At 41.3% G+C, this 26,762-nt stretch overlaps 1 protein-coding gene across 4 annotated transcripts in view; it reads right to left on the bottom strand.

Moving 5' to 3' along the window:
• The window catches only part of arid4b (AT-rich interaction domain 4B), a 64,185-nt gene that overhangs the window by 13,048 nt on the left and 24,375 nt on the right, over positions 1–26,762 (bottom strand). For 3 of the 4 annotated variants that reach the window (XM_072437295.1, XM_072437297.1, XM_072437298.1), the window contains exons 7-13: positions 25,578–25,669; positions 16,849–16,990; positions 9,984–10,063; positions 5,294–5,370; positions 2,129–2,283; positions 1,533–1,602; positions 883–977 (exon numbers count right to left, since the gene is read on the bottom strand). In XM_072437295.1, coding sequence (XP_072293396.1) covers positions 883–977; positions 1,533–1,602; positions 2,129–2,283; positions 5,294–5,370; positions 9,984–10,063; positions 16,849–16,990; positions 25,578–25,669 — 711 coding nt within the window. The remainder of the gene's footprint in view (positions 1–882; positions 978–1,532; positions 1,603–2,128; positions 2,284–5,293; positions 5,371–9,983; positions 10,064–16,848; positions 16,991–25,577; positions 25,670–26,762) is intronic. The other variant, XM_072437296.1, reaches the window with a different exon arrangement.

Below are 26,762 nucleotides of genomic sequence, written 5' to 3'. Positions count from 1 at the left end.
ACTCAGGCCGGGACTCAGGCCGGGACTCAGGCCGGGACTCAGGCCGGGACTCAGGACGGGACTCAGGACGGGACTCAGGACGGGACTCAGGACGGGACTCAGGACGGGACTCAGGACGGGACTCAGGACGGGACTCAGGACGGGACTCAGGACGGGACTCAGGCCGGGACTCAGGCCGGGACTCAGGCCGGGACTCAGGCCGGGACTCAGGCCGGGACTCAGGCCGGGACTCAGGCCGGGACTCAGGCCGGGACTCAGGACGGGACTCAGGACGGGACTCAGGACGGGACTCAGGACGGGACTCAGGACGGGACTCAGGACGGGACTCAGGACGGGACTCAGGACGGGACTCAGGACGGGACTCAGGACGGGACTCAGGACGGGACTCAGGACGGGACTCAGGCCGGGACTCAGGCCGGGACTCAGGCCGGGACTCAGGACGGGACTCAGGCCGGGACTCAGGACGGGACTCAGGACGGGACTCAGGACGGGACTCAGGACGGGACTCAGGACGGGACTCAGGACGGGACTCAGGACGGGACTCAGGCCGGGACTCAGGCCGGGACTCAGGCCGGGACTCAGGCCGGGACTCAGGACGGGACTCAGGACGGGACTCAGGACGGGACTCAGGACGGGACTCAGGACGGGACTCAGGACGGGACTCAGGACGGGACTCAGGACGGGACTCAGGACGGGACTCAGGACGGGACTCAGGACGGGACTCAGGACGGGACTCAGGACGGGACTCAGGACGGGACTCAGGACGGGACTCAGGACGGGACTCAGGACGGGACTCAGGACGGGACTCAGGACGGGACTCAGGACGGGACTCAGGACGGGACTCAGGACGGGACTCAGGACGGGACTCAGGACGGGACTCACGTTGTCGAAGCCGCCGAGTTTCTGCACGAGTCTGTAGAGCTTAAACAGGTTCAGGTTCTTGTAGCCCAGAACGGGACGCTTGTTGATGGGGGTCCCTGAGGAGGAGCGAGAGGAGCATAAACGTGATGTTTAGGTAACACTTATATCCTGTTATATGATGAATTAGTGTGAGGTTTTAAGAGGAAATAACAACAAATAGAACAATATACAGAGTGTAAGTCTCTCATACGTCCCCACGTCTCATTTGTCCCAATGTCTGTATTAATCATTGACAAACAAACAAATTTACCAAATTAATAAATGCTTTGTATCTATGCCTAATTCTAAAGTAAATACCTTGAATTGTATTGAAAAAAAAAATGTAAATCTTTAATTTTCCTATTGATTCTTGTTTTTAACATAAAGCTATTTGCCCTCAGGAAAATCTATGCTAGATCAACTTGAGCCACAGAATTCCTGCCAGGTCTGTATCAATCTGCCCCAGAGCAATTGTGGCAACTTGAGAAGCTTTATCTCCGAGTGAAGAATGAATAAATAATGGATCTTATGTAAAGCAGCTTTCTACAGACGTATACGTTTTGAACTGGATGGTGTTTCGTCACTCAAACATTTCCCAAACATGATGTATGTGCGCGATGTGTGGAGCTCACCTCGATCCTCCATGAACTTGTAGAGCTGCTGAAGAAAGCTGTCCCTCTCCTCTGGGTACGGCTCCACCTCCTCCTGCTCAACACAAACACAAACACAAACACAAACATAAACACAAAGTTACATGCCGTTTACATGTGGCCTTTCCACCGGAGCATCGCTTCACACTCCAAGTACCCACATTATCGTGTATCAGCGTTTTAGTCATTATAAATCAGTTTATTCGTACGGTATCCTGTCAATTACTATATTTTCTTGTTTAAATGATTACTTATGCCAAAATGATCCCACGCAAACGTTATCAACGATGTAACATGTACCACGAAGCCCCAGTGACATATGACATCACGGTGTTGTTTCCATTGACTATTAATATTGAAAACACAACTGCTTGTAAAGTCTTTTGGTTTTGGTCCTAGTTTAGTCTTGGTTAATAAAGATTTTGACACAGTCCGACCAGTAACGTCTTAGTTTTATTTGAAATGTTCTCACAAACTGGGCTGTATGTATGTAGAACGACCATTATCGCAACATTCACATATGGCATTAGTGCAATATCGTGCAGCACTAATATCAACAGCAACAGTGGGTGCATTACCTCCTCCTCCACCACCTGTCGTTTGGCGTCTTCCTCCGGCTCCTCCTCCTCTTCGTCCTCGTCCTCCTCGCTGCTCGAGCTGTCTTCCTTCACTTCGGTTTTCCAGCCGCTCGGCACCACCATCTGCAGCAGGAAGTCCAGGGCAGCGTCCAGAGCTGCAGCGGACAAACAGCAGAGTGGAGACTGTGATTGTGATCCCATTTAAACAGACAAGCTTTTTAATGATTACAGCGCACATGGTTTTAATAAGCTTCTGCAATATTAAAAGATGCATTTCTATTCAGTGTCACATTATTTTTCACCGATTGATCTCGTCATTCAGACAGTTCAATGTCATAAAGCTGGTCCCACAGGCTCAGTGATAATCGTGAATAATCGTTCAATTTTGAAGATTTTTCTCACAGTAATTGTAACAGTAAAATTTGACATGACGACATCTCTAACTTGAACATATAACTGATGACTCGGACTCGGACTCGGACTGAACCAGACTCGGACCAGACTCGGACCAGACTCGGACCAGACTCGGACCAGACTCGGACCAGACTCGGACCAGACTCGGACCAGACTCGGACCAGACTCGGACCAGACTCGGACCAGACTCGGACTAGATTTGGACTAGATTTGGACTAGATTTGGACTAGATTTGGACTTGAGAGTTTCTAAGGGGCAGTGACTCGACTTGTGGCTTCAGGCCAGATGACTTGGACAAGGACCTGGACTTGTTGGACCAAGGACTCTGACAGTGGACTAGTTAGAGCTCTTAAATCCTTGGCACTGTTGATCCTGTATATGCTTTTGAAGTTGAAATGTACTTTTTAAATGCTATGGGAACTCACAAGAGGGCTCGTTAAATGGGGTGGACTTGTGACTTTAAGTTGGTTTTAGATGATCATGACTCAAATTGGACTCGGACTCGAACTCGGCTTGGACTCGGCCTCGAAAAATATTGCAACTTCACAATTCTGAAAAGTTCTGAAGTATCAACACATGGTCTATGGAGTATATGGTGTTGTCACCGTCTTGGGCGTCTGTGCGTTGATATTTTTGACAACCCAAACAGACAGTGACACATAAGTTTTGCTGTGTCAATGCCAGCTGCTCGTCATCGTCACTGCAGACAGGAAACTCAATACACACCGAGAGCATCGTCACCATCCGAGTCACTCCAAACAATCAACAAGAAGTGAGTTAATCCCTGAACAAAGACGGATGAGACGTCGACAGTTGAGAACAATTTGAAGGTGTCAGTAAAGGGCTTAACGTAAATACAAACAAGACTGAAAGCAAACGTTTAATGTCGCAGATTTAGAGATTACTTTTAAGGGCCAATACTCCGATACATTTAGGATCGATTAAGAGATTGATCAGTTTGAGAGCTCCAGAGCCAAATTTGTGGATAGGAGTTTATACTTTTACTATAAGTCGCACCTTTTTTCATAGTTTTTGCGACTTATACTTATGTTTATACTTTTATACTTATACTCTGGAGCAATTATAATTGTGATATAATTTGTTATTTTCACAATTGCAACTGCATTTCATACTTCGGTGCAACTTATATATGTTTTTTTTCTTCTCTATTATGCATTTTTGGGCTGGTGCGACTTTTTTTGTTAAATGTAAGATAATAATAAATCTCTATTGAATATGTAAAGAACATTTTATTCATTGTAATAAGACAAAATGACACAGAGAATCAGGATAAATAAATATGCGGGGGAAAACAAAAATGATTAGCCCAATGTCAAACTGACTTTTTAGAGCTTTTAACCAATGTAACTGTTACATAACATACCGGGAGCTGTGTTTTGTTTCATTTGTGGACATTATTAGTTCTATGCATGTATTTGGGTCGTCAGCATCTCCCTCAATGGTAAACGACACATTTGAATCCATAACGCTCCTTCATCTTTCCACGGAGCATATTCTTTAACCAGACGCTGCCGGAGCTCGAATTACATCCACTGCAGCAAATCTGATGCACTATCAAAAACCCGGTAACGCCATGAAATATTCATAATGATACGAGGATCCCAATCATGTTTAATGGAACCCTTTTCAAATATGATCATCATGTTGAAATTGAGTCACATTTTTCAATCTTGCAGCCCTAATAATAATAATAATAATCCAAACGGGGTTCAAGGAAATACTCTCTTGCACAAACACAAAATACCTCGTCTTATTCTGCACAAAAACTGATAACACTGTAGCTTAGAACTTCATTTTGTCAATTCTCCAAGAAAGAAGTGTTGAAAACGGGAACTTTGAACCAAATCCTATGATTAAAACGCAACAAAACAAACTGCAACGCCCTAATTACTACAATTAGATTCAACGTGCATACTATATGGTTTTATGACGTTTTTTATGAAGCCTATACTTAACTACCGTATTTTCCGGACTTTAAGTCGCACCTTTTTTCATAGTTTTGGCTTATATTTATACTTATACTTATACTCTGGAGTGACTTATATGTGATATTATTTGTTATTTTCACACTTGCAACCCCATTTCATACTCCAGTGCGACTTGTATATGTTTTTTTCTTCTCTATTATGCATTTTTTGGCTGGTGCGACTTATAGTCCGGAAAATACGGTATACACTTTAGTTCCACTGTTGTTGAACTTAATATTTCAAACCCAACGTATATCTCGATAACTCACTAAACCGTTAAACGTAAAGGTTTTATAATGACAATTCCCCCACGCATGCATTCTAGTTCCATTTCCCTCAAATTCTACCCCAGAATACGCACAACAACGACAGCGTCACCTCCGCATGAACAGGCTTGAAGAGGCCGTGACGCAGCGTGAGCTCAAAGCCCCAGAGTCACAGGTGTTTCCAAAGTGACAGCAAACCCTCATGTTCTGCTTCTGTACCAGCGCACGGGCCACCTGTGTGTGCGCGCGCCACAACACGGCGCGCTTTCCCAATGCAATTAACGGGAAAATTGGGTCACGGTTTAAAAAAAAAAAAGAAAAGCTTCAAATGAAAATAGACTCAGAAGTGACAGCGGCTCGAACAAAACAGGATCGTCTCTTTTTAGCCTCTGCAAACCTTTTTGATTTTCTGTCTTTTCTGTCCTCGACCGGCCCCAAAGAAGAGGTGCACTTTGTAAAATACTGCAGTTTTTAGTGGATTCTTGTCGTGAACTCACCTGGTTTGAGCGTGGCGTCGGCCTTTGGGGGAGAATCTGGGTTGATCTCTTTCACGTCTTTCCGTACGACCATGTGACTGAAAAACAAAAGCAAATTAAGCTAATTACATGTGGACTAGGGCTGTCAGACTTGTTAATTAATCGGTCGATGGCGTTTTAGTCGAATAAATAGTTTATTTAGATAACGGAGGGCCTTAGAGTTGATATATTTAGGTTGTTGCGATATCAATGCAATATCAATACTTCTGCTCTGTACTGTGCAGCTCTAATGCATTGTACTTCATGACACATTTCTGTCATAACCATTAACTACTTCATGAGTCTGACCAACACCTCTATTGGACTGGGGCTATTCTGTCTAATCTGACAAATGTTCATTTATTTACTTTTTGTCATTTTTAGTACATTTGTTTCCACATTTTTGCTCTTCTTTGTGTAATTTCTTAGGTAAAACTACTGTGGCACTGGTGTATTCCTAATTAAGACCTGGTTTATCCCTAGTTTAGTTTTAAAATAGTCCTGTTATAGACCTGGTTTAGAGTTGGTGTACTTGGACAGCCAAATATTTTCTTTTGTGGAACTTGGTGTAAAAAGTTAAAAGAACCACTGCTCTAAAACATGTCTTTAAATGTGGTAGTCAAGGTAAAAAGACAGTAAAATTACCCCCAAAAATGCAGAAATATAGTTTTATTTTTGTATTCGGAAGATAACAAGCAATTTTTTTTATTTTTTGTCTTATATTAAGCTCTTTTTGCAGAATTGAGCAGATATTCAAATGTCGGTGTAATCCCTCATTCGTCCAGGCGTGTTCCATAGTAGAAAAAGCTTCAGTTGTAGTCATCTGGACTCAGTTTGAAAAAAAAAAAAAAAAATAGACGTTTCGACTCTCATCCAAGAGTCATTGTCAATAACAGAATTTAGGTCGAGAACTCCGATATTAATACTGTTCTGTGGTAAGACCCGCCCATTGGGAGGAGCCTTCCTGAAGTAGAAAGAGTTGTTTGTTTCAACAGAAACTCCCCCCTTGTATCTACCGAGCCTATTCAGAATCTTAATGGGCTATTAGAATCCTCTTTGTCTTTGTGAGACCCTGGCTCAACCACCCTGAGTACCTGATTAGCATCTGGATGTCTGATGATCTGATGAAGGTAAAGGACATCCAGATGCTAATCAGGTACTCAGGGTGGTTGAGCCAGGGTCTCACAAAGACAAAGAGGATTCTAACAGCCCATTAAGATTCTGAATAGGCTCGGTAGATACAAGGGGGGAGTTTCTGTTGAAACAAACAACTCTTTCTACTTCAGGAAGGCTCCTCCCAATGGGCGGGTCTTACCACAGAACAGTATTAATATCGGAGTTCTCGACCTAAATTCTGTTATTGACAATGACTCTTGGATGAGAGTCGAAACGTCTATTTTTTTTTTTTTTCAAACTGAGTCCAGATGACTACAACTGAAGCTTTTTCTACTACAGATATTCAAATGTTTAAGTACCTTCAAAACAACATTCAGAATATTTCCACACAATCCCCTCTACTAATGCTAACTAACCCTGTCATTTCTTGCTCAAAACCTTACACTGCAAATGTCCTCGGATCAAACAAATGAACATGTGCCTTTTTCCACGTAAATGTGCTTCTGCTTCCATTATAAACTATACAACAGACGCCACGACGGAGAAATGTTCTGTTATTCAGCGTATTGCGAGGGCTGACTGACACCGACGCACATAAATAATACAAACACTTCCCCAAACTCCAAATGTGACATCAACTCTTTCTGTCACAGTGTAATCTGAGGAGAACGTCCTGAAAGCCGCAGTCTCCTCCTTTGCATTTGACCTTGCTTTTGACTTGCAGTGTTTTTCTAAGTGTTTTTCAGAAAAGGCACAGAGAAGAATGAATGGTTAGTGCCGAGACTGGGATTTGAATAAAGCATTTACCGGTAAATTCTGATATTAAGGAATAAAATCTCCACATGTACATCAGAGCATTAAAGATGTTAAGATTATTAAATTAGTAGATCATCATCACAATACAATCGTGAAGACTAAAAAAATCCCTCATTCGTCCAGGAGTGAACTGAAGCTTTTTCTACAATTTACAAACTAAATTAAATGTTTTTTTGAGTTAAATTAAAATAAAGTGATGACTTTGGAGGCAAAATTAAACCTAAATGTAAAGTACTTGTTTATCTTGCCGTTTATGTCCAATTAATCATTCAGAAAGTTTGATTTCATAATGCGTTAAGAAAACAAGAAGGAAAGAAAATGCAGGACTTTATTGTCGTTTTGTTAATAATGTTAATAATCATGAATAATTTCTAATAATCTCACTTACAGTAGAATTTGAAATCGTGACATCCCCGCTAAGCACACGTTGTTACAGAACATTTGAACACATTCTTCCTTCCAGACTGATCCAAATCTACAAAAATATACATGTCCCTTTCCGGGTGAATCTAGATCAAAAGTCAAACAACACTTTAAGCACATTTTTAGTAAGTAATGCCAATTTGTAAAGCTTTTTGAGCAAAAACAAGAATACAAATGTGATTTTTTTTACACCTCCAATGGAACAAAAAGGCCTAAAAGTTCATTGGAAGCTGGTGCAAAAATATTTCACAAGCTTCCACAAGTCTTTGATTTATCACCCCTGTTTGTATTCTCAACGTGTAAAACAAAAGTCTTTCTTGATGGTTTTCAGATTGTAAATGCTTTCTCTTGACCTCCAGCATATCTCGCATCTCCAAAAACATGCAGCTTTACTTGTACTACAACTACAGGTGTGTTTTGAAAGTAAAAAAAATCCTTCTCGACTCAAACAAACACCAGAGGGATTTACAGTGAGGTGGAAAGTATGTCCTTTTTCACTTTTATTCAAAACTTAAACCACAATCGAGACATTTATAGGCCGCTTTAGGCACATTTCTGATCAGATTTAAGACATTTTTAATCAATATCGACCCAAAACTATTATTTTGCGTCTCCCAAAAGCATAAAAACATAACTCACATACAACTAGAGCTGCAATTATTAATCAACCAATTGTATAATATAAAACACCTCATCGCAACAAAGACAGTGAAATAATCAAATCAAAATATAAAAAAAGAACTCATAATCATACACTTCATTCATAAATATCCTCAAATCTAGAAGACTTTGTGTCACGTGTTTCTCAAAAGCGGACGACATCTCTCAAATATTCTTAACAATAACAAATAACAAAATATATAACTTATTCTAGTACGTCGCTTGCTGACTCAGCAGAAGTCGGTAACGTTTCTCAGTCTGTGTTATTTTTATTCTTTCCTCGTAAGCCACCATTGTTTGTTTAGACACGAACAGACAATGCGTTTGTCTGATTGGTTATTCCGCCTGTCAATCAACTCTGGAGCGACTGGGTTGGATTCCAGACAAAATCTTCTGTGTAGATTATTTTCAAAGCGTGTGGTCTTGGCTGGTCAGGCAATCATTTTTGCGGGTCCTGTAAACGCACACTTTTAACAACCGCAATCACAACAACACACAGAAGAAACAGGTGTAATCGTCGCACCGAGAGGCACCGAAATATAGTCTGGAGCCCTCCGTGTACAGGGACCCACAGACGTGTCTCTAAACTGTGAACCAGCAGCAGCAGCAGCAGCAGCAGCAGCAGCAGCAGCAGCAGCAGCAGCAGCAGCAGCAGCAGCAGCAGCAGCAGCAGCAGCAGAAGAAGAGCGCTCCTGACAGCTCTTATTCCTGTTCTTACCACAGACAAAACAATCTGGTGCTGCGGTCTGGTGCCGGGAGCAGGCTCGGGGGAAACTACACCGCCAATATTTCACAGCCGGAAGAGAAACACAACCAAGCATCAGCTGAAACGTGGAGGAACCCGAGCGAGGACGCGAGGAGGTTTGAGTCGAGCGCTCGATTCCATTAGGTTCGAGAGGCAGGGAAGTCCTCAGTCACTGCTCATTTTCCAGCATTCACTCAATCAATCTACTTTACTTACACAGCACATGTCATGAAGAAAAACTGTTTGCCAAGTGACGCACAGAACATGTACATCAAATGAAGCACTGTACAAATACAAAGCAACGCTCTTTTTGACTAGTCCTTATTTAGAGCAATAAAACTAAATCAAATAAGAGCAAATCAATAGCAAATCAATCCTGTCTAGAGGCGGGTCGTGCATCAAATCCACACATAATGTATATAATAAAGTGAATGTTGATTTGGAGATAAGACATTTTGAGATAAGAAAAAAAATCAGCAAAAAAGAGCCAATTTAAAATAAAAAAGTAAAAAGAAAAGGGTTTAAAGTGACATTTCTGCTCTTCTGTGATTCATTGTAGACACATTTCAAATTTGTCTCATAATTAAATGTAACTTTACGCGTTTAATAACATGTTTTAACACATTTTGAATGGCTTGACATAATATCATGTGAATATTGTCATTATAAATATAGAGATTTTTGTCCCCTTCTCTAAAATGTAATCAATCTAAAACAAACCGAATGTGTTAAATTGTGACTTGTTGGTGGTTAGAATTTTTCACTTAATGTACCGGTAGTTTTATTTTAAGTTTATTTCCTTGATTTTGCTCAGAATAAGTGCCTAATTTCTTCATCAAATTGAGAATGACGTTTGAACCTGAACGAACGAGACTGGAGGAAATGTCCAGAAATGACACGAGAGCCACTCACAATTTGCCGTCTTTGAACGATCGGACGAAGACGTTGTCCTTCTTCAGAGCGACGTCATCGTGGCAGTCCGGGGAGATCACCTAGGCAACGCAAACAAAAGCAGAGGTCAGACCAGGGGCTTTTATTTGAGGAAGTGTTGACAGAGTTTACAACATTTACCAAGACAAAACGGGGAAAGAACGAGTATTAGGATAGAGATAGGAGACATAATATGACTTAAATATGACTTAAATATTATTAATAGGTAGATTTTACTGTATCATAAAGGTCTAAAAAGGAATATAGATGTTTAATCAGGTCATGTTGGATTCACACATTCACGGTTACTTTGAAATTTGCAGATTCAAACCACTGTATTTCATGTTTTTTTAATTTACTGCAAGTCAATAAAAGTTTTACACAGTTTTGCTGCACCCGTGGTATAAAGTAGAGTGTAAAATAGCCAAAATATGCAACAAATGATAATATACACTCCTCTTTTCCCCCATTTTCTGTCACTTTTCAACAATAAATGAGGCCAAAACATGCTTTAACTGGAAAGGGTTGTTTGATGTTATTTAAATGGATATTGTGTACCAGCATTAGCGATGATGAACATGAGGATGAGCAGATTTCAGTGCCGCTAAAGCGCAATAATCTCAGTAAACCCTTTTCTAACTGAACACCAGCTTAGTTCATTATCAACCCGGACAGTGTTATTACATCTTTATGTTATAAATCGACATCCGAATGTGAATCTTTGCTTTTCCTCGTCATTATCTCCGCGTAGACGTTAGCGACATTAGCGCAGCAGTGTATTTCTAACTGCAGAAGCTCAACATAGCAGCGCAGGAGCAGCTTCACAGACAGCAGGAGGCAGTAGAGAGCAACTAAAGAGAGAAAAACATCAGTACTATCAATATTTTAACTCTTCAAATGTAAAACTACAGTAAAAAAAAAAAACAGTTCAAAGACGTTATAGTAATCCCAGAAATGTACCGTTCGGTCTATTATTCGTAAACAATATGTCAAAATAGTAATTATTGTGACAGGCACAGCTGATGTGTATACATGAAGAGAAGAAAAAGTAATTTGTTCGCTCTGTCGTGCGGTGAATGATGAATCAGAACTGAAAGACGGGCGAGTTCTTAGCCGTCAGTGACTAAAGATGTTTTCATTCAAACAAAGGCCAATCTGATGAGTGACACGTCTCAGTCCGTGATGAAAGCGAGACGCACTCAGAGGGAGAAGAGGAGACGAGCGTGCCACCACTGCCAAGCTCGGGCCCCTCGCCACACTGGCCACTGCTGTTCACCAGGACAGGCAGGTGCAACGACGCAGCTCAGCAGAAAGGAGGCAGCAGCGAGCACGCTTCTCCATGTCATACGGTTTGACATGTCTGTCCTTTACATGTTTGAGAGACATCACACGCCAAAATGTGAACGTGTAAACCTAAAGTGCATGTGACAGGAAGTGATTATATTTAAGATTTTCCTCAATACTTTGCCTTTTTTTGGTAATGTGTACAATGGTACTTCCTGGTTAGACATGAGCAACTGTTACCTCGCAACCATACTGTAAACAAGGATCAAAATTCATATAAATTACACGATAGCTATGATTTGACAAATAATAATATCTGATATAAAAATCTTAACTTTGTTAAAGGAATGTCACGGTATCAAATTGCAGTGGTGTGATTATTGTGAGGAAGAAACATCACAATTTAACAATTATTCACGATTACTGAAATTATTAATTTTCCTTCATTCCCATCGTCTAACGTGTTACTATTCCTCGAGTTTGTGACCGGCTTTACAAAATTGTACTTCCTCAAAGACAAAATATAGTTAAAAGTGACAAAAACGGCAAGATTGAAAAAAGTTATTTAAATGTACATGTATTTTTGGGCTTTATATTGAACAAAGAAATGCTCACATATGTTTCTAAAATTGTCAGGATTATTATTGTTTGGTTCTTACGATCATTTCTTTTCAACTTTTTATCCCCACAAATTGACAACCGACTGAAATATTTACCACAGGAATGTACCAATTTGAAAAACATGTCATATGCACTTCAAGCGGATTAATTTATTAAGTTTAATTTCTTGTTATTGAAGTGTTTGTGTCCGAGATCATTTCTGGCAAACTTCAACAACAAGTAGTTTTTGGATGTTGCCCAATGTTGCTCTAACAAGTACGAGCAATAATGACTAATACTCAGGCTGTATTTAAACGCACATATCTGATCATTATCTGATTTCAGGAGTTATTACGTTCCTGAAATTTCATGTAAACGTTTACATCTGACGTGAGTAATCTGAATTATTGCAGATTTTCACACGAGGACAAGGAAAATTATGCAAGAACGTGTCACTAGGTCTAATTATTGGGTTATTTGATTATTCTGTCTATGTGAATACCCACTGACAACAAACTAACACAGATCCTTTCATAACTATACGAGCTAAAATATGTCACACTTGTGAAAAGCTAAAATCAGATGAGGTTCAGCAAAGGTATAGAACCTCGTGAATTGCAGTGTGTAAGTGTGTAAATATTTCTCTCGGTCTGATCTGTCTAGGCTTGTTGTCCATTAGTATCGTTCCACGGTGTCAACATTTTTACTGGCCGACTAATTATTTCATTAGGATTATACGGATTACATGAAAAGTGACAGTGGAGTAAATTAGCTTGAGTTTTGGAAACGACAGGACAGTTTAATCAGTCTTTTCACTCGTGCAGACGCTGCTTTTAGTACTTCTCACTTAGTTGTTTTGAACCTACTGACTTAACCATGTGCAATACCGTCATATTTAGATCGTCATACTCACAACGCAATAATGTCACATTCATGTGCATATAACTGATGTAAATAAGAGGGTTTACTTTACCATTATTATTAATATTATTTGTCTTATACCAGCTATTTTTTATTATTATTATTTTATTTCATCATATCTTTATTTTCTTCCCTCCATTCCCTATTAAGAGATGAGAGGGAGTTTTGTTAATAAGAGTTTTTGTTTTTGTTCATAAGAGTTCTTCTAGTTTCCCCCTGTATCTACTACGTTGTAACACCCAAATTTCCCCATGTGTGGACAATAAAGGCATATCTAATCTTATCTTATCTTAACCTGAACATTTTGTGAGCATTTTAGCCAATTAATCAAAGTACAGGGCATGTAATTAGTCCACCACAGCCTCTTTTTTTTACATTCATTTTTGACAACAAGCCAAGTGAGAAGAGTTTTCCTGGTGTGGCTCGTCTGCCTCTGCACACTGCTCCACCCTGCACTGTAAACACTGACACAGCGCTGTATCCTGCACTTCCCCCCATCAGCCGCAGGGAGGCAGCAGCGAGCGCGATCACACGGCCAAGAATAACAAAGCAAAGGAGGCGGGGTCACGCAGGCTCGCGCTGGCTCCACTGTTAAAGAGACAGTTCCTCTGCGCTGGCTCCACTGTTAAAGAGACAGTTCCTCTGCACTGGCTCCACTGTTGAAGAGACAGTTCCTCTGCACTGGCTCCACTGTTGAAGAGACAGTTCCTCTGCACTGGCTCCACTGTTAAAGAGACAGTTCCTCTGCACTGGCTCCACTGTTAAAGAGACAGTTCCTCTGCACTGGCTCCACTGTTGAAGAGACAGTTCCTCTGCACTGGCTCCACTGTTGAAGAGACAGTTCCTCTGCGCTGGCTCCACTGTTAAAGAGACAGTTCCTCTGCACTGGCTCCACTGTTGAAGAGACAGTTCCTCTGCGCTGGCTCCACTGTTAAAGAGACAGTTCCTCTGCACTGGCTCCACTGTTAAAGAGACAGTTCCTCTGCGCTGGCTCCACTGTTAAAGAGACAGTTCCTCTGCGCTGGCTCCACTGTTGAAGAGACAGTTCCTCCGCACTGGCTCCACTGTTAAAGAGACAGTTCCTCTGCACTGGCTCCACTGTTAAAGAGACAGTTCCTCTGCACTGGCTCCACTGTTGAAGAGACAGTTCCTCTGCACTGGCTCCACTGTTGAAGAGAGAGTTCCTCTGCACTGGCTCCACTGTTGAAGAGACAGTTCCTCTGCACTGGCTCCACTGTTAAAGAGACAGTTCCTCTGCGCTGGCTCCACTGTTGAAGAGACAGTTCCTCCGCACTGGCTCCACTGTTGAAGAGACAGTTCCTCTGCACTGGCTCCACTGTTGAAGAGACAGTTCCTCTGCACTGGCTCCACTGTTGAAGAGACAGTTCCTCTGCACTGGCTCCACTGTTGAAGAGACAGTTCCTCTGCGCTGGCTCCACTGTTAAAGAGACAGTTCCTCTGCACTGGCTCCACTGTTAAAGAGACAGTTCCTCTGCACTGGCTCCACTGTTAAAGAGACAGTTCCTCTGCACTGGCTCCACTGTTGAAGAGACAGTTCCTCTGCACTGGCTCCACTGTTGAAGAGACAGTTCCTCTGCACTGGCTCCACTGTTGAAGAGACAGTTCCTCTGCACTGGCTCCACTGTTAAAGAGACAGTTCCTCTGCGCTGGCTCCACTGTTGAAGAGACAGTTCCTCCGCACTGGCTCCACTGTTGAAGAGACAGTTCCTCTGCACTGGCTCCACTGTTGAAGAGACAGTTCCTCTGCACTGGCTCCACTGTTAAAGAGACAGTTCCTCCGCACTGGCTCCACTGTTAAAGAGACAGTTCCTCTGCACTGGCTCCACTGTTAAAGAGACAGTTCCTCTGCACTGGCTCCACTGTTAAAGAGACAGTTCCTCTGCACTGGCTCCACTGTTGAAGAGACAGTTCCTCTGCACTGGCTCCACTGTTGAAGAGACAGTTCCTCTGCACTGGCTCCACTGTTGAAGAGACAGTTCCTCTGCACTGGCTCCACTGTTAAAGAGACAGTTCCTCCGCACTGGCTCCACTGTTAAAGAGACAGTTCCTCTGCACTGGCTCCACTGTTAAAGAGACAGTTCCTCTGCACTGGCTCCACTGTTGAAGAGACAGTTCCTCCGCACTGGCTCCACTGTTGAAGATACAGTTCCTCTGCACTGGCTCCACTGTTAAAGAGACAGTTCCTCTGCACTGGCTCCACTGTTAAAGAGACAGTTCCTCTGCACTGGCTCCACTGTTAAAGAGACAGTTCCTCTGCACTGGCTCCACTGTTAAAGAGACAGTTCCTCTGCACTGGCTCCACTGTTGAAGAGACAGTTCCTCTGCACTGGCTCCACTGTTGAAGAGACAGTTCCTCTGCACTGGCTCCACTGTTGAAAAGACAGTTCCTCTGCACTGGCTCCACTGTTGAAGAGACAGTTCCTCCGCACTGGCTCCACTGTTAAAGAGACAGTTCCTCTGCACTGGCTCCACTGTTGAAGAGACAGTTCCTCTGCGCTGGCTCCACTGTTAAAGAGACAGTTCCTCCGCACTGGCTCCACTGTTGAAGAGACAGTTCCTCTGCACTGGCTCCACTGTTAAAGAGACAGTTCCTCTGCACTGGCTCCACTGTTAAGAGACAGTTCCTCTGCACTGGCTCCACTGTTAAGAGACAGTTCCTCTGCACTGGCTCCACTGTTGAAGAGACAGTTCCTCTGCACTGGCTCCACTGTTGAAGAGACAGTTCCTCTGCGCTGGCTCCACTGTTAAAGAGACAGTTCCTCTGCACTGGCTCCACTGTTAAAGAGACAGTTCCTCTGCACTGGCTCCACTGTTAAAGAGACAGTTCCTCTGCACTGGCTCCAGCTCCAGCATGTTATACTTCCATAGACAAACACTGGCTGTCACTGCGTCGGTGCAAACACAGGCTGACAGCCGGGGCGGAGACGACAAGCAAAGCACTACCATTGTGGCACTTGTTAGGGAGAAATCACTTACTTTTCCTCACACAAGAAACTGGGTGGAATGTAATGGAATATAATACACAACTACAGCTACAACCAGCTTTTTGGTACATTGTACGACAGCTTAATATTGTGCAAAAATCACAAACTTTTCCTCAAACAAGAAACTGTGTAGAATGTAATGGAATTTAATGGAATATAATGGAATATAATACACAACTACAGCGAAGGGAAGAAGTACTATAGCCTGCCTTCTGTTAACGCCCATCTCGCTGAGCTTAAACTCAAATATACATAGTTCATTGAGTCAACAAAACCTCTCACAAGATTCTATTCACACAGATCACTTTATTTTGACTCATTTGATTGACAACAAAATGCTCATATGTTTCAGTTTAACACAATCCGTTGCGCCATCATCCGCCGTGAACGTTCCCCCATCAATCAGTCCTCAGTACATGAATATCATAAACATACAGTATTCAGCTCAGCGATGTCACAACACTCTCGAATCCCAAACTCTATTTTGATACTAAAGGAGTAGTATTTTGATAACACAATAAGCAAAATAGTTCTCTTACTAGTTCTGGTAAAACTCAAGATCATACTAAACTGTTCAGGAAAGGACACATTTTCTACTCTTATTCGTTTTAGATTTGATCAATTGAGCAGCTCGTTTTGATACTAGTTTTAGCATTGATTACTTTTGGCAACCCCAAACAGCTCACTATCAACGCACATCTTAAACATCTTGGAACTTTTCTTCTTCACGTTTCTTGCATTTTACACATCTTTGCATTTAAAGATTTACCTTTTTTAAGCCTGATCACAATTCTTTTTGCCTAATGCTTTTGTCATTGTTTTATTGAGGTCCTGTGACCCAGTGGTTTTCTTTGTCTAAGTAAACATTCCAAATCATTCAACAAACATTTAAATATATCCGTGTTCATCGCATTCCCCTTCTAAACTCCGCTGTGGCCTGTGCTGCGGTTACATAAGCGGTGATCGCACAAAGCGGCAGCAGCAGCAGCAGCAGTGGCCCAGGCCTGAATGTGATATGTAACAACGCCGAAGCTCACCAGCGCCGGGTACCACGTGGTTTTCCTCTTGTCTCCCGTGACGACGCCCTCCACGCACACCACTTTCCCGAACAGGTCCTGGTTGGGCCTCTGGTTGCCGTCCTCCTCGTCGCTGGAGGATGAAGACAGCTCCTCCTCTTTACTGTGAATGAGACCGTTTGAGTTACAAAAGTGCACAGATTATTTAACCTCTCACCAAGTTATTAACATGAGGCTTTCAAAGTCGACTCGTAAATGTGCAGAGTATGTCACTTTTCTGGTATAAGCTGCAACTAGCAGTGAGTTCAGTGGTCGACTATTCGAACCATGATTTCTGTAGTACATTGAGACTTTTTAAATACATTATCAATCAATTAAAAGGTTGAACAATGGTGACTGAAGGCTTCTGAATGGGGGATATCTATAAATAAAGTGTATTATTGAAAACAATAGTTATAGTTTGCTCTTCTTTAACATTTTGCTATAATAAAGCCACCGTCCTTGCTATAAAATGTTCTTTTCAAATGTGTTCTAGAGTCTGTTTAGTCTGTTTTGCCCGGAATGTTCCACAGAATGGCATTAAACGTTTGTTCTACTACATGTGTCTTACTGCATGTGTCTTTATTGCTTAGTAAAACAAGACAAATATTATCTTAGGTGGTACTTAGGGTGAAAAGTTTGAGATCCACAGGACTAAATAAGGCAAATGTATCCACTATATCCCAAAAAAATAACACAATCACACAGTAAGTACCAAAAAAGACTATTATTTCAGATTTAACTAGACTTTATATCCAGGTAAAAACTAGGTCTAAATCAGAACCGAACAGTGTCAAAACCAGGACTAAAACATGAAAACAACTGGATTGAAATCAACGCCGCTGTATCAAAAAATAATAATAATGAAAAAGCTTTGGCGTACAACCAAAAAGTGAACTTTGCTTGTGGCCATAACATACATAACATAATTAAATGGCAACATGTTTGACCACCAGGGGGCCGGAGCAGGGAATGTGCTTGAATGTAGTGGATACATGTGTAATTACAGACTACATTGTTGAACAGGACACTGGCTTCTGCTGAACATTGTACGATGTTAAGCTCAAACGGTTCGACACAATCACACATTTGTCCTAAAGACTTTTAACACTGACTCGGATCAGAGTTTTGCATCTATTCTTTCCTTTCCTCTGCACGTCACTGCGTCCTGTAAAGCAAAGGGTTTTCCCCCAAAACCTCTGCCTCCACTACTCTAATGAAACTTCAAGAACTCGTTATATTATACAATTAGCACAAATGTAACATAGTTTTAAAATTCAATAAATGACAAGTTGCAAATTCCATCAGAAGCACTTTTTATACAAGGTTCTAACAATAAAACATCAAAAACGGACAACTTACGCAATGAAACAGTATCGTTTTGTAGTCGCTTATTACTTTTTCAATACATTTTTAACTAAATAGAGGTTAAAACGTAGTGACTGAAGGATTCTAGATGGAGAAAATGCACAAGCAAAGTGCATTGTTGATAAAAAATAACATTTGTTTTATTCTTTTTTTGCCACCGTCTTCATTAAACATCGTTTCAGAATCTGCATAGTCCAGATTGCGATTATTTCGACGGTGAGTAATCGTTGCAGTCGCAATAAGACACCTGAATTTGCAAAGAACATAATGAAAACCTCTACAGCGTGTCTCCTGCTGAACCGTTACCCAAAGACATATCCCACTGACCTAAATCTGAGCCTGGCAAACGTCAGACTGCACCAGCGCCCGAGCTCCTCTTGCAAAGGGCTCAGGGCGATGACGACTGGCACGTACGACACAGCGCGGAGACGTCCCGACATTAAACAACCCAGAGTGCGACGCATAAATGCACACACGCCGAGCTTTGGGTCAAATCTGTCAGGAGCTTTACGAGTCGTCAACACTTCTCTACTCGTGTCGCTGTTTGTACTCGTAGTTCATCTGATCGTTGCACAAATCCAGTTCAAATAGTCAAATGTGAAGAGGAACATGGATGCAGTCAAGTGTACACTAGGGATGTCAAGATTACGAGCTTAAGATATGATTATAAAGAACCGAAAAGTGATAACTGTGAAAATTTTAGAAGAAAAATTTGAAAAAAAGTCGTTTTAGTTCAATCTATTGTCCAAAAACAGATCTAAATGCAGTTTTTGTCACATTTAGTTTGATTTTGTTTTTCAGAAAGTTCTATTCTGTAAAGCCGGTCACAAAATTGAGAAATGTTATGAAAGGAAATAGTAATGGTCACAGTCTCAATAATGATTAAATCTAAAGAATACCGTATTTTCCGGACTATAAGTTGGAGTATAAAACGCACCAGCCAAAAAATGCATAATAGAGAAGAAAAAACATATATTATAAGTCACACTGGAGTATGAAATGCGTTTGCAAGTGTGAAAATAACATCTAAGTTACTCCGGAGTATAAGTACAAGTATATAAGTATAACTATGAAAAAAGGTGCGACTTATAGTCCGGAAAATACGGTAATTGTCTTTTCCTCACAATAATCGTAACACTAAAACTTGATGACATCCCAAGTGTACAGTGTGAAAACATTAACAACATTGAACGATAAACTGTGAGAAAATGATGGGAAATGTCACATAACAGCGCCCCCTAGCTGTAGCCTTTGTGAATAATATGCGAAATGTCAAACACAAACTGAAGAAGGAGCGCTCAAAAAACAGAACAATCCATCTCTTTTTCCCGTAGCGCGGGCACTAAAAAGATAACGACTCAATTATGATGTAATGACGGCTCTTTGGCAGATTGTTACCGGGTCATATCACTAACTGTTCCGTGTAATAGTTTTCATTTTGCAGTTTTCCGATGTTGTATTGGTTTAGTCAGGACGAGGAGGAGCCAAAGAAACACAATGGTTTTCTTTCCCCCAAAAACATTGTGTTTAACTAGAATTATAAACATTGTACTTTTCAATGTTGCATTTAGTCCAGATAAATAAAACATGTTCAAATCTGCACTGCCAAAACAAACTCGTGGATGAACATTTTAATCATCTCAACTATATCTACATTTGACAATATGAAACTGTGATTACGAGATATTAGGGCAATTTTCTATGTTTTATTTGGACTTTTCAATTACGACTTTGTATTTATCAATTGGCCTGTGATCTTATGTCTGAAGATATCAAACCATGTAAAGTAATGGCATATTCTAATGGCTAATTACATTTATTTGACTTGAGGCCATTTTCTGAATGTAACCACAGCTGGTGTCCACAGCTGGTGTCCACAGCTCCACAGCTGGTGTCCACAGCTCCACAGCTGGTGTCCACAGCTCCACAGCTGGTGTCCACAGCTCCACAGCTCGTGTCCACAGCTCCACAGCTCGTGTCCACAGCTCCACAGCTCGTGTCCACAGCTCCACAGCTCGTGTCCACAGCTCCACAGCTCGTGTCCACAGCTCCACAGCTGGTGTCCACAGCTCCACAGCTGGTGTCCACAGCTCGTGTCCACAGCTCCACAGCTGGTGTCCACAGCTCCACAGCTGGTGTCCACAGCTGGTGTCCACAGCTGGTGTCCACAGCTGGTGTCCACAGCTCCACAGCTCCACAGCTCGTGTCCACAGCTCGTGTCCACAGCTCGTGTCCACAGCTCGTGTCCACAGCTCCACAGCTCGTGTCCACAGCTCGTGTCCACAGCTCGTGTCCACAGCTCGTGTCCACAGCTCGTGTCCACAGCTCGTGTCCACAGCTCCACAGCTGGTGTCCACAGCTCCACAGCTGGTGTCCACAGCTGGTGTCCACAGCTCGTGTCCACAGCTCCACAGCTGGTGTCCACAGCTCCACAGCTGGTGTCCACAGCTGGTGTCCACAGCTCGTGTCCACAGCTCCACAGCTGGTGTCCACAGCTCCACAGCTGGTGTCCACAGCTCGTGTCCACAGCTCGTGTCCACAGCTCGTGTCCACAGCTCCACAGCTGGTGTCCACAGCTGGTGTCCACAGCTGGTGTCCACAGCTCGTGTCCACAGCTCCACAGCTGGTGTCCACAGCTCCACAGCTGGTGTCCACAGCTGGTGTCCACAGCTGGTGTCCACAGCTGGTGTCCACAGCTTGTGTCCACAGCTCCACAGCTGGTGTCCACAGCTGGTGTCCACAGCTCGTGTCCACAGTGTGAGTTAATCAGACAGACTTCTGCTGCTGCTTCCAGACCAAACAACAAACATCCATGAATCAAAGTCATAAACAAACAACAGGAGCCGCTCAATGGAAAAACATCTGACACAACAGAGTCACTGAGTCGAGAAACACATGTGCAACAATCTTTTTATTTAAATGTCAGATGCATTTCCTGTAACGCCTGTCACAATAATTACTATATTGACTTCAATACTCATAATAGATGGAACAATATAACAAGGAGCTTAATATTTATGCGTATAAATCTTAGTTTCTATAAAGAGTCATAGCAATTCATATTACTAACGGAAATTTAGTGAGACAAGTCGACAATTTCAAAATCGTGCTGAAGTGGGGCTCCTCCCTGCGCCCGTGTAGTGCAGTGTGCGGGGATCAAGAGCTGCAACATGGAGAACGCACGACTTGATATTTCACGTTGGGATTTCACACGTTTGATATTTGTCGTGAGTCGTTCAGCTGCACAACAAGCGCTTCTCCTCGAATGAGATTCAATAACACAGCGTGAGTTTGGGAGCAATTTTGGAATGACTTCAAATCGCACAGTGCAAGTCCAGCTTAGGAGTTTTTTTTTTTTTATTTATTTTTATTAGAAAAGGATTGACTGCTGGTGTGGGCAATTATTTTTTCCCTCAGGGCCATATTTGAATCTAGGCAAGAAGCAGAGGACAGCGATCACTGGTGTAAGAAATTCCCATTATTATAAGCACATTTCTGTAAAATATAGATCATTTAAATCTTTCTTTCAATCATTTCATGTAATAGTTATTAAGGACAGACACATGTTCCATAGATAAGACAATTGAAAAGAGAAAAACCTGTGGTGGAGATTAAAACATGCATAAAACCCATGTCTGCTTCACTGGGATTCTCCTGCTTTAGAGTTATTGTGTCAGTGGCATAAAGCGTTTTCAATATTATCATTTATTTTGATATTTTAAGATCCATTTTTATTATTCTTATGTAACACAGCTGTTTTGGGGCTGTCCAACCTTCAAAGAAGGAAAGTGACATTTCAAAAGGCCTTGACAAATAGAAACGAAAGAAAGAACATTTAGTTTCATTTCTTGTGACAGAGACATCCTGGTTTGTTTGCAGTTCGACACCCGCTCTTCTTGCCATTTATATTGTAATAAGCCAGAAGACGGAAACAATTCTTCGCAGTAAAGTTTACAGATAGTACTTTAGACTCCTGCATACTTTATTTGACGTAGAATCTCTGACTTACTCTTGACATTTCCCATTTCCCATTTTATAAGCGTCTGTGAACAATGAAATCTGAATAAAGCTAAATTGAACCATCCTAAGACACTGCTTTCTCTTCTTTTTAGACTCCGACCGCGCTCCGAGCTCCTCCACATCGTCAAGACCATAACGTGCGATGGGGTCCGGCTCAATATTGTATCAATGTGTCATGAAATATTGACTTTTGTGCAAGTGCCGCGAGCCAGGTGTCACCCCCTGAGATTATTTAAGAGAAGAACGTCCTTTTCACTACAGGGGCACTCCAAACCCTCTGCAGCTCCTATTCCCGAGCCGCGGGCGTCCCAGGAGGAGACCAGCATGTCTTAAAACCCACATTTTAGACGAGAAGTAGAACAGTGCTAGTGGGACAGCCAGATATAAAGACTGCTTTGTAATTGTGATGTTGCGGACAGCAAAAATAAAGCTGAAAACACTTCTTACTAGTTTGATTTAAGATACACTTCTGGCTAACTCGTTATGTATATATGCAAGAGGTTAATTTGATTTTACTAATTGGTAATAAGAGTTAGATTAGTGTTTATCAATGAGAAATGACTTTGTATTTGTGGTGTATACATTCTAGTGTCTTTTATTGACTGAAAGGTTTGCAGTGCTAGTAAAAGTCTAATGAGCAGAATAAGAGCTTAATGAAGAACAAAAAACAAAAACAAATTAACAATGAATTAAAAGCTTGTAGGCCAATTAGCAGCAAGTTAGAAGTTAATAAGCGTATCCTTAAATAAAGTGTTTCTTCTGAAGTTGGAAACAGATTGAATTTCAAAAACGCACAAATTCAGTTAAAAAAATATTTAGTCCAGGGTTAGTTTAAGTTTAGTCTTGTTTAATGTTGGTTTGGTACAGGTTTAGTATTAAACTAGGTCTTATTCAATCATGGCGAAGTTTGGGAATTTCACAGTATTAGTAGTTTCCAGGTTGTTATGGTAATTTTCTAGGTGTTTTGGTTCCGTGTTATTTGATTTCCACATTTAATCCTGGTTTAATTGTAGTCCAGGCTTACTTTAGTTATATTCAAACCTTAAAAACGGGTTGGTTTGTCAAAATGATCCAAATATCGCTCGTCGTGTTAGCACAATTTCAGCTCGAAGCAAATGCCGTTTCTCCTCGCGGTAATGCAGTTGTATCGGAGGCGGACTTGTCTGCGGCACCACAGAGGCTCAGAGCGATTAGGAAACTGGAGGAGGAAACCAAGTTCTGCTCTGCGCCTCGGGGCCGGTTTATGAAGAGGACGCAGCGAGTACATCTTTCATTTGGACGGCGTTCTGGGGGTGTCCCACTCATCACTTTAGGCTGGTGCACAAAATCCCCTCCATAAACAAATTTTGGCCTTTCTGTTCATTTCAATAAACGCTCGGGCCAAAAGCAAAAATCCATCACACTAAACTGAGGCGCTCAACGGCATTGCGACGGCAGGAGATAAAGCAGGGAGTCGGTTCAGGGGTAAATGCTACAAAACAATACGATAAAGGACAAATATTAGGCATTTTCTGTATTGTACTTGGCCTTTATAAATATTACTTAAAATATGTGAGACTACAGATGTAAACATTATAAGGTTTATCCATAATTGTGATTATCTAAGTCAGAATATAACCGTAAGAATCAGAAATGTATAAATGTAACTATTTAGAAGCTAAATTAAATGTTTTTTTTAATTCAATCTGTAGTTAAAAAGAATACATCTAAATATAAAGTAAAGTTTTCATCTGGGTGTTTTTGGCACATTTACTTTATTCGTTCAGTTAAATTTCATAAAGCTAGAAACAAACTTGAGGAATAGTAACGTGTCAGACAAGATTTCACACAGCCTCAGTAGTATCGTGAATTAATAATCGTTAAATTGTGATGCTTTTTCCTCGCATTAATGGTAACACCAACATTTGACATTGAGACGTTCCTGCGTGAGACGTTCCCTCACCCCGAGCTGTGCCAGAACTCAGAACAGGTTTTACTAAACAGGATGAATTAAGCTAAATGCTGCTCCAGGTATGTTTTTGATGAGAGAACAAAGTAATAACATGGCTACGAACATGGTCACGATCAAAAAAGCCCATTGAGCATATCATGTGTCCTTTAAATGTTCAAAAGTCTATTGAAAATGGAGCTAAACCATTAAACTCTGAGCACATTCAAGCCACTTTAGCCTTGAGTGCAGCACAGCGGGTCAGGCTTACGAACAACCATCACTTTTAGTGCAAACACATCGACAAGACACCCTCGTATTTTTATATTTACCATTTTTGCCCGTACATGCACAAACTGCTCACCAAATACTTCCTAACCACACTATTTGCAGCCCAGTCGTCAGTGTAAATTGTTAAATCCACTTTACTAGAAGATTAAGCGCTTCATATTTAATTCAGCCTTAAATGTAGTACTAGTTTAGATGTGGTTCGATCTTCTGTCAGTCTTCGACATGGAGTTAAAGATTAGGCCATGGGAAGTGAATGTTAGCCCAGAGCACAATTCTTTATCGGCTAGAAACGCTCTTCTTTTGCATCCAGCACCAGAACAAGAATCGAGTCGCCGCAAAGAGGAGGCACCACGCAGCAAACCACTGCAGCCACTTAAATGTAAATCCACTTTTAAGACTTTAATCTCAAACATTCAGTTACATTAGGCTTCGGGAAGTTTAGAGCTATTGACTTCGGCTGCCACATTAATTTGACGTCAAGTACCACTAACTAAATAAGAAATCACATTACTGCTGAGACTGTGGCGGCATTTACAGTATTACAATTATGTTTAATTATGTCAGGTATCACAAATTGCCAATATTTAACCCTTAAGAAGTCCAACGTTGGATGTAGCTGCACATACAACACGTCAAAACTAGGCCTGGACGATACTGACAAACATGTACGTCTCAATATTTCACCAATATTCAGACGATATTATGTCAATCCAACAGAAATGTGGTCAAACATGTTTTTAAATGTCTAAAAGAAGTTTAATTATCTGACGAATGTGAAATTAATGTGTAAAATTCATCACAAAAGTGCAGAAATATCACCTAACTTTTTTTTCCAACTATAAACATCTTCAAAACATCATTCTTAATATTATGTACATTTCAATATATCGCCCACACAGAACTAAACCAGGACAAGAACAGGAACAAATAAAGTAGGACAGTAGGATTAAAATGGGCTGGAACCAGGACCAAACACGGTGTTGGCAGATCTTTTTTTTACTTGTACTACTTCATTTTAGCAGAATAAAAGTATGACAGGGAGACCACGCACTGTAACTAGGTCCAAGCCAGGCCCAATTCCAATCAAACAGCTGTGGATACTCACACGGGGTTGGATCGGCGTCCGCGGTTGCCCTTCTTGCCGATGACAGGTGTGCCGAAGTGCTCCGGGTTGGTCAGGGGCAGTCTATCGAGCGTCTGCGGAGAGGACAAGCCAAACAGAGAGGCTCAGCGCCGCTTTGTCAAACGCCAAATTGGACGACAAAAGACTTTCCCCAGACAAACTCCACTCCCCAGAATCCTCATCAATAACATGCCTCTTTCCGGCGCACAAGCAAACACCATCGCAGCTGAAAATCTGCGGCAGCTGCTGATGAAATCACACTGAGGATGGTGCAATACAACCAGATCTGAGATTTGTCTTTGTGCTGTGGCCAATAAAGGCTTTAAAATGTACAGCAAATTGAGTTATAGTTAAGTTAAGTTTTTTTAATAATTTGTGTAAAAGTAATAACAGATGTATTTATTTCTGGGATACAAAATTCAGTGAATCCATAATTGTGGTAAAAATGGTAAGAAATACAAAAAAAAGAATTGAAGTAAGAGTAATTCCAGCTCAATCTTTCCTCCAAAAAAGCAAAACTACATACATATAAAGTGCTTTTTATCAGGCGGTTTATGAGCCAACATGATTACTTTTTCATCCTGAAAGTTTGATTTTATAACGCTAGTGAGGAAAAGTAATTCATTCAACTTTGTGAATGAAATGAAATGAAATCAAAGTAAATATTTGACTATAGTTTGGTCAATAGTAGTAGTATAATAGACGTTTCTTCTCACAATAAGTGTAACATTAAAAGGGACATCCATAGTTTTTATGAGTTGATTCATTGTTTTGTTTAATTTAAATCGAGCAAATATATAATAGATGTGGAGTGAGTTCACTGAAGATTTTGGAGGGAATCGCGACTTTAATCTAACTTGTATATATCGAAAATATAAATACACTTTTTGCAGTACTTTTTTGTATAAATACTTGTTTTTGCATGAACGTCTGTGCAGTTGTAGTCTTTTGAGAGCAGTTTGTGTCAGATACACGGAGACTTTTGCCACGCCCTCTTTTTAAATCGACTAATCTGTTGATCACTCACGTCTTTATAAAGTAGTTAGCAACATGAAGACACATGTTTTACCTTACATGTCTATAGTAACTCAATAGTGGTTAAAAAGTTAAATATCTCTAGAATCATCAATATCAGACGGATACAAATGCTGGCACAGATATATCGAC

This window comes from Eucyclogobius newberryi, unplaced genomic scaffold (assembly GCF_026437365.1).
Source record: "Eucyclogobius newberryi isolate DKJ021-1_F unplaced genomic scaffold, fEucNew1.0.hap1 SCAF_8, whole genome shotgun sequence".
In the NCBI taxonomy this organism is placed as follows: domain Eukaryota; kingdom Metazoa; phylum Chordata; class Actinopteri; order Gobiiformes; family Gobiidae; genus Eucyclogobius; species Eucyclogobius newberryi.
The sequence above is the reverse complement of the archived record's forward strand: the minus strand, read 5'-3'. Positions and strand labels throughout refer to the sequence as shown.